This window comes from Oryctolagus cuniculus, chromosome 6, assembly GCF_964237555.1.
Source record: "Oryctolagus cuniculus chromosome 6, mOryCun1.1, whole genome shotgun sequence".
In the NCBI taxonomy this organism is placed as follows: domain Eukaryota; kingdom Metazoa; phylum Chordata; class Mammalia; order Lagomorpha; family Leporidae; genus Oryctolagus; species Oryctolagus cuniculus.
The window spans coordinates 18,000,161-18,012,948 of record NC_091437.1 but is presented as its reverse complement, the minus strand read 5'-3'; the positions used below and the strand labels follow the sequence as shown (position 1 = coordinate 18,012,948).

The 12,788-nt window shown below is 39.3% G+C and overlaps 1 protein-coding gene across 2 annotated transcripts in view; it reads right to left on the bottom strand.

Annotated features, from left to right (window-relative positions):
* The window catches only part of SLC27A6 (solute carrier family 27 member 6), an 83,636-nt gene that overhangs the window by 38,556 nt on the left and 32,292 nt on the right, over positions 1 to 12,788 (bottom strand). For both annotated transcript variants that reach the window (XM_017341026.3, XM_002710184.5), the window contains exon 4: positions 11,259 to 11,383. In XM_017341026.3, the coding sequence (XP_017196515.3) occupies positions 11,259 to 11,383 (125 nt within the window). The remainder of the gene's footprint in view (positions 1 to 11,258; positions 11,384 to 12,788) is intronic.

The following is a 12,788-nucleotide window of genomic DNA, read 5'->3' as shown; positions in this document are numbered from 1 at the left end:
ACTACAATTTTTTGTTTAACAATAAAACTCTATTTATATTGGGCTTCCTGGTTTGCATGTTTCCAGATATATCTCAAAACCAGATTGTAAGAATCAAGGGCCAATCAGAAGAATTAGGTATTGTACCCTATTTTATATGAAAACAGAAACTGTGGCTTAGAGAGGAGACATGCCCAGCTGAGATACAACAAGAAAGATTACAATGGAACCTGTGCCTTTCACTTCATAGCTAACGCACAATCTGATAGTTGCCACAGAAAGTTTTACTTCCTAGGAAACAATAAATGAGGGACATGGATATTCACAGAGGAAAGGAGAGCTTGAATGGTTTTAAGCAAGCAGATCTGAAGACATGTACATATTTAGTACTTACTTATACCTATGAAATGTAAATATTAAGTGCTAAAATTACCACTTATTTTTTAATATGTTCACCTTGTTCTAAAACACTCCAAAATGTGTTACAAAACCTCGAAAATTCCCTTGTAATTCTGCTAGTATTTAGATTGCAAACAGTTACTTATCTTAGCGCCCCACATCTCTATATTTCTAGTTTTTAAGCAGTATGAGGGCTCTGGCACCTTGCCAGATGCTTTTATATCCATTATGAGAACACTAAGCATATCTTTGATTTATTTAAGGATAATTGAGTTTAAAAGAGGTGATTTTCTCAACAGTCTAACAGTATGCTTCAAATATTTCAGGGAAAGAAATCATAAAAATGTACAAATATCCAGATTATAGAGACAAAATCAAACATTCCACATTTTGCAGAATATCTTAATGAAACTAAATCCTAACACCTTGATACTAAAGTTTATATTAATTTGAAAGCATCATTCTTTAAAGATTCCTACAGTGCGATGAGAACATTCTCCTAAAACATAATACTTTTATTTAAAAAAAAAAAAACAACATTTTTCTACAAGATACAGAAAGGGAAAACATAATAATGAAACTTTTAAGGTTACACACAAATTAAGAAAATGAAAACATGATTGAAGAGTAAATGTTCTTAATATTTCCATTTTCTATAGAAAAGAAAGAATAAACATTAATGTGCTCATCCAGGGACAAGGTAACATGAAATCTTCTAGCCTGTGACTCTCTTCCAACTCACCCAAAATAAGACCAGTAGGACAAACAGGTTCACGAAACCAAGAGCAGCTCAGCACCACCTGATTTCCCCACTATTACAATCTCATTCCCTGGACTCTCATACCTTCCTTTTCCCCATTTCTTCCCTACATATAGCAAAGAAAACTCTTAAAATGTTGATAGATTCTTTTGGATAAAATAAAGCAGGTGTTCTTTCTTTAAAAAAATCTCACAGTGCCATCATTTGTTGTCTTTTATCACTCAAAAATCAAAATGACTTGAATAAAAAACAGTGAAGTATTTAGGGGGTCACTGTAGGATAGTCTTAACATTACTAGTGAAACAGAAATGCAATTTATATGGTTTTAATGAACAATAAATATTATCAAAAACCCAGGTGCTTTAAAATGCTTCTCTTTTTGTAATGAGAGTTCACTAACACATTTTGTCAAAGTATTATTAGATCAACAGAAGTATCTAGATCATAAGGGTGCTTCCTAGCTTTCATGAATTTCTTAGCTTTTCTGCAGAATAGAAGGAAGTATAATTTAAAAGAAATATATTACAACAAATATATATTATGTCTTCAGGATGTCAAAATGTGGGCATTCTACTTTTAAAGGTATACACAAAGGTTAGACCCACTTAATTTGAAAAACAGGCATTTTACACATGCATCATAAAACAGGTCTCTGCTTTGCTAAATGGTCCCGTCTTCAGAATTCTTGCGCACCAGATTCCTACATTCCAATACTATTATGATATGTTTAACATATCAAACTTAACAGGCCCAGAAGAAATTAAATTTAGATTGTTCAAGTCTCAGCAAATGGTGTGCAGTTTCCCCAGACGTGTGAGCTCACATCCTGGGCCTCACCCTTGATCCCACCAGATCCTTCCCACCCCTTTCCTAACCCAACAAGTCCTGGTGGCTTTCCTTCCCCATGCAGCCCAAAGGAGTCTCGTTTTTTTCAGTTCTTCCTTCATCTTTTGTCAGATGCTCTGATGGGAATAAAATTCGACTTTGTCCTTCAGGGTCTGCAAGGACACAAGCTCCAGGAGGTCTGGTCTGTGGACAGCCCGGCCACGCCCTCCTTCCCTGCAAGCAGGCAGGCTGTGTCCCCTGCCATGTCTCCTGTTCCAGTTCCTTCTGTCATGACTGAAATCCGCACCTTCGCTGGGCCTGGATCCTCAATGTCCCTGAGCTCACAGGTCACCGTCTCGGTGATGTCCACCCCACAGGCACAGTCTGATCAGCACTACCCAACTCCCGCCCATTATTCCCATCACCTCGTCCTGTTCTGTCTTCATACTACTTGCCCTGTCTGCAATTACACTTCTTCACGGATTTGTTGGCTTATTTTTTTTCTCTCTTCACCCCATACCGAGGGTGTGAGCTTTGTGACAGAAGAGAGAAGTCACCTGATGTGTCTTGGGTGGCCCTGTCTATCCAAACACACAGTGTTACTTAACTGAATGAGTGAGTGACATACACAATGCTCATGTCTAAAGTTCTATCACATCCCTCACTGAGCCATGTTAAAGCAGCAGTAATATTAACAAAATACACAGCCAATCAGAAATCATAAGCTGAGGCTTCTTTAATGAGGAAAACTAGGCAGAAGAGAAGTGGGGAAGAGATGCTTTTCTTTCCTGGTCTTGGGAGAAGAGGACCATTGCCCCACCCATCTCTAACAGGACCCAGGCCCACTGGCTTTTCCCAGGGTACCCCTACTGCCAGCCGTTCTAAACAGGCACGTCTAACATTTATGCCCAAAGAACTTTTGGTAACTGGAGTTTTGAGAAAGAGAAGAAAGGAGAAAGGGTTAGAACCAGCAGCAGACTCAACACACCAGCGCTGGAACGCGAGGTGAGCCGAACCTCAATAGCCCGAGACACTGGCAGGCAAGCCGAGAGAGGAGACTAGAGGGAATGACCCCCGGGGGAGGGGGGGGGAGGGAAGTTCACCAGGCTAACTGGAAGAGAGAGAGGAAAAAAAAAAAAGGTGACTGGTACGGACACGGGTTTCTCTCTCTCCGCTCACCTCTCAAGGGTGAGCAAGACAAAGAGCAGGCACCATCTTGGACATACGTCATAAGCAGAGCGACCTCAGGTCTGCACCGGCCATGAGCCTAGCAGAAAAACCTGACTCTGGGCGGGGTGAATTAACAGGAGATTAGGACCTAGTAAATTTGTGGTGCTACTGAACTGAGACTGTGAACAAAGAGACGGTGGGGGAGAGAACTCACGGAATTCACCTGACTACTCTCCAGAGACGCTACAATTCCGTAACTTTGGCAACCCAGTGGGAGACTGAAGGAGAATTTGAGCCCACTCTGAGGGCTGAACAGATTCCCTGTGTGGTCCTTGGGAAAGAGCTTCCGATCTCTGGCTCCTGTGGGTATATCATTTGCCTGCTAACTAACTCCAACTTCGTTCAGCTGTGCAGAATTACTTCCTTTTTGAATCAAAAAAAGAAAGAGAGAGAGACAGAGATTTACCACGCCTAACCTGGGAGTGTCACCTTTGGCACACCAAACAGAGCTCTCAGGCCACACCCATCTCAAGCCCTAAGGCTCCATCAAAAACAGATAGTCCACTTAATCTAGAGTCATAGTATAACAAAAAAAAGCACCACAGTGAAGAAAATAAATATCTCCAATATGCCAAATAACAAACGCAAAAACCGAGGTAATAAAAACAAGGAAGTCACCATGACGCCCTCAAATGAAAAAGACACCCCAATTCAAGATTATGAAGATGATGACATAGAAGAAATGCAAGAAGCAGATCTCAAAAAATTGATAAGAACATTAAGAAGTTCTCAAAAACAAATTCTTGAACTACATAAAGCCTTAATGGACAAGATAGAAAATCTCTCTCGTGAAAATGAAATATTAAGGAGGAATCAAAATGAAACGAAACAACTAGTACAACAGGAAACTGTGATAGTGACTGAAGTGAAGAATTTAGTAGATCAAATGAAAAACACAATAGAGAGCCTTACAAACAGAATGGGTGAAGCAGAAGAGAGAATATCGGACTTAGAAGACAGAGAACAGGAAAGGATACAGTCAGATCAAAGAAAAGAAGAGGAAATTAGAAATCTAAAACATATTGTCAGGAATCTTCAGGATACTATTAAAAAACCCAACATTCGGGTTCTAGGAGTTCCTGAAGGCATGGAGAGGGAGAAAGGATTAGAAGGCCTTTTTAGTGAGATATTAGCAGAAAATTTCCCAGGTTTGGAGAAGGACAGAGAAATCCTAGTACAGGAAGCTCACAGAACCCCTAATAAACACGACCAAAAGAGATCCTCACCATGACACGTTGTAATTAAACTCTCCACAGTGAAACATAAAGAAAAGATCCTAAAATGTGCAAGAGAGAAAAGTCAGATTACTCTCAGAGGATCGCCAATCAGACTCACAGCTGACTTCTCATCAGAAACTCTACAAGCTAGGAGGGAATGGCGAGATATAGCCCAGGTACTAAGAGAGAAAAACTGCCAGCCCAGAATATTATATCCTGCAAAGCTATCATTTGTGAATGAAGGTGAAATAAAGACTTTTCATAGCAAACAGAAATTGAAAGAATTTGTCGCCACTCGTCCAGCCCTGCAACAGATGCTTAAAGATGTGTTACACACAGAAACACAGAAACACGGTCATCAGTATGAAAGAAGATAAAGGAAGGAAACCTCACAGCAAAAGATCACAGGGAATTCAAAGCATATATTAGAACTTATCTTTGGCAAATGGCAGGGCAAAGTTACCACTTTTCATTAGTCACATTGAACGTGAATGGCCTGAACTGTCCAGTTAAAAGACACCGATTGGGATTTGCTTCTTAACCTGATGCAATTTTAAATGATGCTTAATTTTGTTTTTAAATTTCAAATCCTAGCTCTTACCCATACATGGAACAACAATGAAATTGTACATGTAATTCGCCACTTTGCTACACTAACATTGTTCCAGGGGTACTTATGATGTACTTTTGAATTTTCTATACATGCAATAATGACATTTGCTAGCAGTTTTATGTCTTCCTTCCCAATATGTATGCATTTTGTATCCTTTCTTTGTGTTACTGCACTGTCTAGTAATTCCACCATAATATTGAAAAGTAGTGGTGAGAAAAAGACACTTCCCCCTTTCTCCAACTTAAGGGAAAACTGTCCAATTTCACTATTAAAGCTGGTTTTGGTAGATATTCTTTATCTAGATGAGGAATTTCTCTTCTGTTCCTTGTTTGCTCAGTTTTTTTATGCCAAATATCTTCTACAAAAGTTGATGTAATCATTTAACATTTTTGCAGTTTGTGTAGTATGTCCAATTTATTGATTTTTTTAAATGCTGACAGCCTTGCTTACGTGGGATAAATACCACTTGCTTGTACTACATAAAATTGTTGGATTTTACCTATTATTATTTTGCTTTCTATTTTTATTTTGCATCTTTGTTCATGTGAAATGTTTTTCTATAGTTTTCCTTTCTTAGAAGTTTAACAAGTTTTTTATTAAGGTAATGCTGATTTCACCAATTGAGTTATAAATTATTATCTACACTTCAGATCTCAAGAGGAAATGGTAGAGAGTTGTCCTTTTTTGTACTTGGAATGTATGGTAGAATTCAACTATGAGTTATCCTTGCCTGATATTTTCATTCCTTTTTTTTTGGTGGTGGTGGGAAGAAGTATGCATCTTTGATTCAATTCTTTTAAAGGAAATGGGCCTTGACTGATTATATTTCTTTTTGTGTAAGTATTGGCAATTTGTGTTTCAAGCAATTGTTCTGTTCATTTATCAAATTTTTGTGCATAGTGATTTTAGTAGCCCCTTATTATCCTTAAGTTTCCATGGAACATTAATGTTCATTTCCAATGATGGCCACTCTTTGATTTCTGATACTGGTAATTTCTGTCTTTCTCTTTTCTTAATGAGCATGGAGAGAGGTTTATGAATTTGTTATTTCACTGAAGTATCTTTTGGTTTTGCTGATTTTCATATATTATTTTCCTATTTTTCAATATTATTCTTTTATACTTCAATTTTCATTCCTTTTCTTTTTCATGCTTCAGTTGTTCTTCTTGCTACAGTTTCTTAAAATTTATTATCTGGGAACATTCTTCATGTGTTTTGTGAACATTCACAGTTTCAGGTGTATTTTGTTGTCCAGACTGTGGTCCATCCATGGAAGCTTGATCTTGTTGGACAAAGAATTCTGTAAATATTATTAGACCAAAGTAATTGATAAGGCTATTAAAGCCAAATTTATGCTTCTGGTTTTTTGCATTTTTGAACAGCCAATTAATGGAAGATTGATGTTCCCAAATATAATAGTGGAACTTTCTCTCTCTCCTTGAAATTTTGTCAATTTTTAAAAAATATTTATTTATTTGAAAGTTAGGGTGTCTGGGTAGAGCAGGAGTGGGGAGAGACAGAGAGAACACACACGCGCATGCAAGAGAGAGAGAGAGAAAGAGAGAGAGAAACAGAAAGAGAGAGAGATCTTCCATTCACTGTTTCACACTTGAAATGGCTGCAATACCTGGAGCTGGGCAGGCTTAAGCCAGGAATTCCATCCTGGTCAACCATGCAGCAGAAAGACAGAGAGATGGATTGAGAGGGGAGCATCTAGAATTCCAAACAGCACTCCAAAATGGAATACAGGTGTCCCAAGCAGTGGCGTACCATGCTTTGCCAGAATGCCCACCCTCATTCTGTAGGTTTTTGAAGTGTATTTTGCAGTTCTGAATTTAGGTGTATACACAAATTTGCTAGGTTTTAAAGCAATGGCTGCCTAATCATTAAGTAATCTTCCTGTTTGTCTCTGATAATTTTCCTTGTTCTGAATTCCATTTATCTGAAATTAGTGTAGTACCTCCAGCTTTCTTTCAATTAGTTTTAGCATATCTTTTGCTATCGCTTTATTTGAACTTGTCTGAATCAGTATATTTAGTGAATGTCCAAAAGACAAGATGTAGCCGAATATTGTTATTATACTCATTTTGTCAATCTTTATCTTTTAATGAATATATTTAAACGATTCACATTTAAGCCTTTAAATAAGAAGATGGTTTTCATCCTATTTCACAATGGTTACTGTTCCTCTTCCCTGTCATAGCTAATAAATGATGTTTCTAAGCCCTCTACTGTGAAAAGTTGGTGGGATTCCTCAAGACAAAGCAAAGTATTGGATCCCTAAGTCCATGCTGCCTGAGAGTTTCCCATTCATGGTAGGAATGGCCTCCAGCCACTGGGTAAAATTGCCTTCACACAAAGTTACCCTCTAAGTGCTTCAGCCAGGGCTCTGTTCCAGATAAGCAGGTCCCAGCTGTGATTCCAGCTTTACGACCTTTGATGATTCCTGGGTGCTCATTGCATTGTAACTGCAACTCCTTAGTGTGCCCAGAGAAGCTGTTGATATTTGTTTTGTTTAGCTTACTATTGTTGTAATGAGGAGAGTAATGACTTTCAAGTCTTTTCATTTCGGAAATGATACTTGAAAGAACTTCCACTTTGACTATGACATTGTCTAAATAAGATCGGCGTTGGAGCCTCGGGTGATTACTGATGCCATAAACAAGAGTGTCAATTGTTAAATCAACAACAGGAGTCACTGTGCATCTACTCCCCATGTAGGATCTCTGTCCTTAATGTGTTGTACTATGTGAATTAGTGGTATAACTAATACTCAAACAGTACTTTACACTTTGTGTTTCTCTGTGGGTGCAAACTGTTGAAAACCTTACTTAGTATATACTAAATTGATCTTCTGTATATAAAGATAATTAAAAATGAATTTTGATGTGAATGGGATGGGAGAGGGAGCGGGAGATGGGATGGTTGCAGGTGGGAGGGAGGTTATGGGGAGAAAAAGCTGCTATAATCCAAAAGCTGTACTTTGGCAATTTATATTTATTAAATAAAAGTTAAAAAAAATAAAATCATTGGTATGGAAAAAAAAAAAAAAGAAAGGGTTAGAAGGAGGGGATGAATAAATACTGCTGGTCTGGCCACGGAAGATCTACCTTAGGGAGCTTACAGGCAGCTACGCAGCACCGCTCAGCTCACCTCGGGACTGTGCCCACAGGTAAATCTCCCTTGGAAGACACTATGTACTGTGAGATGGACAAGGAGTCAGGATTTGCTTAGAGAACACGTGATTCTGTTTTCTCCTATTTAAGGACTTCTTTCAAATGCATGTCCGTGGGGCTTCCCAACACGGCTTATGAGACACTCAGTGACCATTCCTCTAAGGGGGGGGGGGGGGCTGCTGGTGCCACCTGTTCAGGCTCCAGCCCCACCTGCATCCACCGCCACACTGGCTGCCCTGAAGACACTGTCCCTTCCCGTCAAGAGTACGTCACAGGAGGGAACACTGGGGGCCAACAGCGAGGTCCCTGAAGTCACAGCAGGATGACTCTCTCCTTGTCCCAGGTCCTTGATGCCAAGAACTGTCTGTGCTCATTTTGTGCAAAATCAATAAAGGGGATTAGATAATCCTATGCTGTTTTGCTTTAAAAACTTAGTAAGTTTTCCTCTGGGCAAAGCAATTTTCATTCCCCTCTGTCTTCTCCTCAATTTTCACTTAAGTAAAAATTAGAGATTATTTCCTAAACATGATTTTTTTTTCTTCAAAGAGACTTAATTAAGAATTAAAACTAAAATTAACTTAAAATGAAGTCAGAAATTCCATTTGTAATTCTAAGTCCTCTCAAATTCTCTGTAGCTACAGCATTCTCCAAAATTAGTGCAATACAAATTCAGAGAAGTGGACAGGATATTTTATTTTATAAAAAAATTTCAAAGGAAAATACTCTGGGTGAAAGAATTCTAGCCAATATGATAGATTATTAATGCCTTTATTTATGAAGTAAGAGTTCAAACAGATAGAATAAAACATTATACACTGAAGAAATATATGCAAAAAGGACTCAGAAAAGGCATTTTAGAAAGAAAATTTATCTGGAAAATGTTCACACTTTGGCAGTGACCTTAATAGGGAAAATCAACATGTGTTTGTTTCTAGTTACTAAACTATGAATAATATTAAATAATCATTTTTTCAAAAAAAAAAAGTAGGTATTCTTATTTAAAAAAAAAAAAAAAACACTATTGAGAAGCTCAACCAAATGGAGTTTCCTCCCCAATATTTGAAAGCATGGGGCATAGAAACTGGCCGGATCTTGGCAACTTCCCACATTTCAGATTTCTGAGGGGGCTTGAAGGAGCTTCTGTTTATGAAGCCCCAATACAAGAACATCATTTGAATAACATCGTGCACTAATAAAGGACTGTGAAATAGAGGTCATTCCACGTTGCAAAGGCAATTCTAGATCATCCTAAGCACTTTGAAAAGCAATCTGGAAATACAGCCCAAAAAAACCACAAAGGCATCCATCACTATGACTATACGCATTCATTTCTGAGATCCTGGACTGGCTAAACGGAGAGAAGACACTATTTGTAGCATGATTGGACTTGGTGAAATTTTTGAAAAAAATAAGTTCATGTATTCAATCATTCAAGAAATGCTGGGAAAAAAAGTGACCTTGGAAGAGCTGACGTTGCTATTACAAGATGAGAGGAAACAGGAATGGATATTAGCATCTTCATCCAGATAGCAAGAAGATAAAGAAATTCATTAGGTAACACCTGCTAGCTCCTGTACTATTTGTGGTCATGGGACCTCACTAAAAATGGCTTTAATCCTACTGGACATTAATTCTTACTGGCATTAACTCTGAGTTTAATCTTACTAGACATTAATTCTTACTGGCATTAATTCTCTAAATTAACCTAGTCCAGATATCAAATGATCAGAGACTATAATGAAAACCAGAAGAGAGAATATGTAAGGTTGTGGCATGATGACTTTTACATTGGGGCTATTCTGATAGGACCACATCCCTTACCTGAAGCAGGGTATTCTTGAATAGAGAAAAGTTCAGGAAACCTACAACACTCCCCTGGAACTTTAGGTCTAGTCTGTGAATCCATGAAATCTATGGTTACGTTAAGCAATCCTGAAAAGATTCAACACGAATGGCTCCTCCCTCCAGGATGTGGATCTGCAGCAAGATTGGAGGTCTCATCACAGTAAACTCCAAGATCAAAATGATTAAGAAACCGGGTTCTTCAATCTCACTTTTTATTTCAGTTTTCATGTCCTTTGTATAATCCCACATCAAGAGTAAAGTCTTATTTAAGTGCCTCCAGCCTAGTTTCAGCTGTGCCTTGAGTAATTAGTGGAAGAATTATGCACGCCTCTTCTAGCCAGTGGCAATGAGAGACGCGACTCCAGGACCCCATCCGATGGCAGGCAGAGGTAATGAACAAGAAGACCCCTGGTCTAGGAAGGTGTGTCTCAGAGCACAAGGCTCTCTCACCCAGTCCCCTGGCCTTGGGAGGCATCCTCCATTGCATTTTCAAAGGGACTAGCACTGATTCGATTAAGGAGAGAGTCACTTCTTTGCAGACCCAAGAATGTTTACAAAATCAGGAAGTTAAAAAATAAGCATTTGGAAAGATCACTAAGACCAGAAAAAGGAAAATAACTTCTGAGTGCAAAAAAGCAAACAAACCAAGAAAGACAAACTTCAGACTCTTTCAATCCTCTCTACTTTTTGCTTTTTTAAGTGGTGCCAGTTGATCAAAACAAAGCAGAAATGACTGGTTTTGGTGGGGACACACATGCAAATCAAAGTACAATTTCATTTTAAATTTAAAGGAAAACAAATGATACTCTAATCATTACAAGAAAAAATCAGCTAAAAACAAGGATTATCAATTTTTCTAAAGAACAGTACTTTAGAAGATTATCTATTTTAACCCTGGAATCAGTGACTTTTGCAGACATCACAGGCGTCTCCCGGAACGTGAAGCACACTGTGTTTGCGGGGACTGTGTTAGGAGCCTGTCCTGTCTGCGGCCACACAGCGCTCAGCTCTGCTTCCCCAGGTTACCACTCCTTTTCTCTGACTTGTTTGAGGTTCACTTCTTCTTGGAGGACTGCACGCATCTTTTACAGTCAGCTAAATTATGTTCTGAAAGAAGGTACACTATCACAGGAAATAAATTTACATTTTCCCTCTCCGTGTTTATTCTTCCTGAAATACCTCTGTTTGTCTTGGATAACGACGATTACTCTTACCTTAGGCTGTCTGCAAAGGTAGCGACAAAGTTCTCCGATGTACTGAAACACCGTCACATTGTACTTCTTGCAGTCATTCCAAAACTGGCTTGCTGAGAATTTCTTCTTCAACACACAAGTGGCACCTATCAGAAAAGATAAAAGCAGACACCAAAGGAAAAAATTGTCAAGAGCAGAATTAGCATAAAACACAAAGGGCGCTGCTCCGTAGTAGAACAAGTCTGCTCACTTCTAAGGCTTTCATAATCCACTGTTGATCATTTACATCACGCTCACTTGAAAACATTAATTTTATGGTCCAATGACTCAAAATTATTCATGTTGTAATTCTGTTATTTCCACTGCAAATATGCTTTTGGCAACACAGGGAATAAAAGCAACAGTCAAAATAAATAGCAGAGTTGCATGTATCAGTGTGACCAGAAATCACGGTCTTCACAGAGGCCAAGAACATTCGTTTTTGACCTTGAATGTATGCATAGTATATTTTCATTTATGCATTTATCTCAAAGAGTTACAGGAAGAGGGAGAGGGGGAGAGGGGGAGAGAGGGAAAGGGAGAGAGGGAGAGAGGGAGAGAGGGAGAGAGGGAGAGAGGGAGAGAGGGAGAGAGGGAGAGGGAGAGAGGGAGAGAGGGAGAGGGAGAGAGATGTTCCACCCTCTGGTTCACTCCCCATTATGGCTGCAATGGCTGGGGCTCGGCCAGCTGGAAGCCAGGAGCCAGCAGCTTTATTCTGAACTGGTGCCCGTATGGGATGCTGGTGCCACAGGCAGTGGCTTTACTCACTAGGCCACAATGCCAGCCCCTGTATAGAATATTTTTAAACTCTAGGCCAGCCTCAACTTACCTTGAGGTAAAGACTTTGTAATGCTCATCCCTGACCGTAGAACCTAACTTAAGCAACTCACTCCCCCGCCACCCTGAAACCTTTCATTTCAGGAACACAAACTGCATGCATTTCAAAGTACACCTTTAGGCACATGGTGATTCCTCATGAGTGTGTGCTATATGAATAAACTCCATAGAAATTTCCCTATCTTGATTCTCATTGTGTACTGTGGATATTGGTCATATTCTGAATGGAGTATTCTAAAAATGACTTCATAGCAAGTTAGTCGTGTGCAGGCTGTGGTAGATGATCTCTGTGCATTATTTTAGGACTAGTAACTGGCGCATCATCTCACACACCTGTGAATGGAATCCACCGAGTCACCAGCTCTACCAGCCGAGCTACTGAGTGTCTGGGGTCGACAGTTTGCAAAGATGGACTTATCACTTCCTTCAATGCTGTTGCCTTTGCAAAGTCAACCTGCTTCTTCCCCCTTAAAGAAGTGGGATCTATTTACTTCCTCTCATTTTCAAATCTTGAATCTGGACCAGCCTGGGGTGACTTGCTCTGATCAATGGAATACAGTGAAATAATCTATAGGACTTCCAAGATTAAGTCTTGAAGGCTATGCAGCTCCCACATTCACCCCCTTTGTATCCCCCCACCACTGCTTAAGGCATCTGGGGTTTGAGCATAGGGGA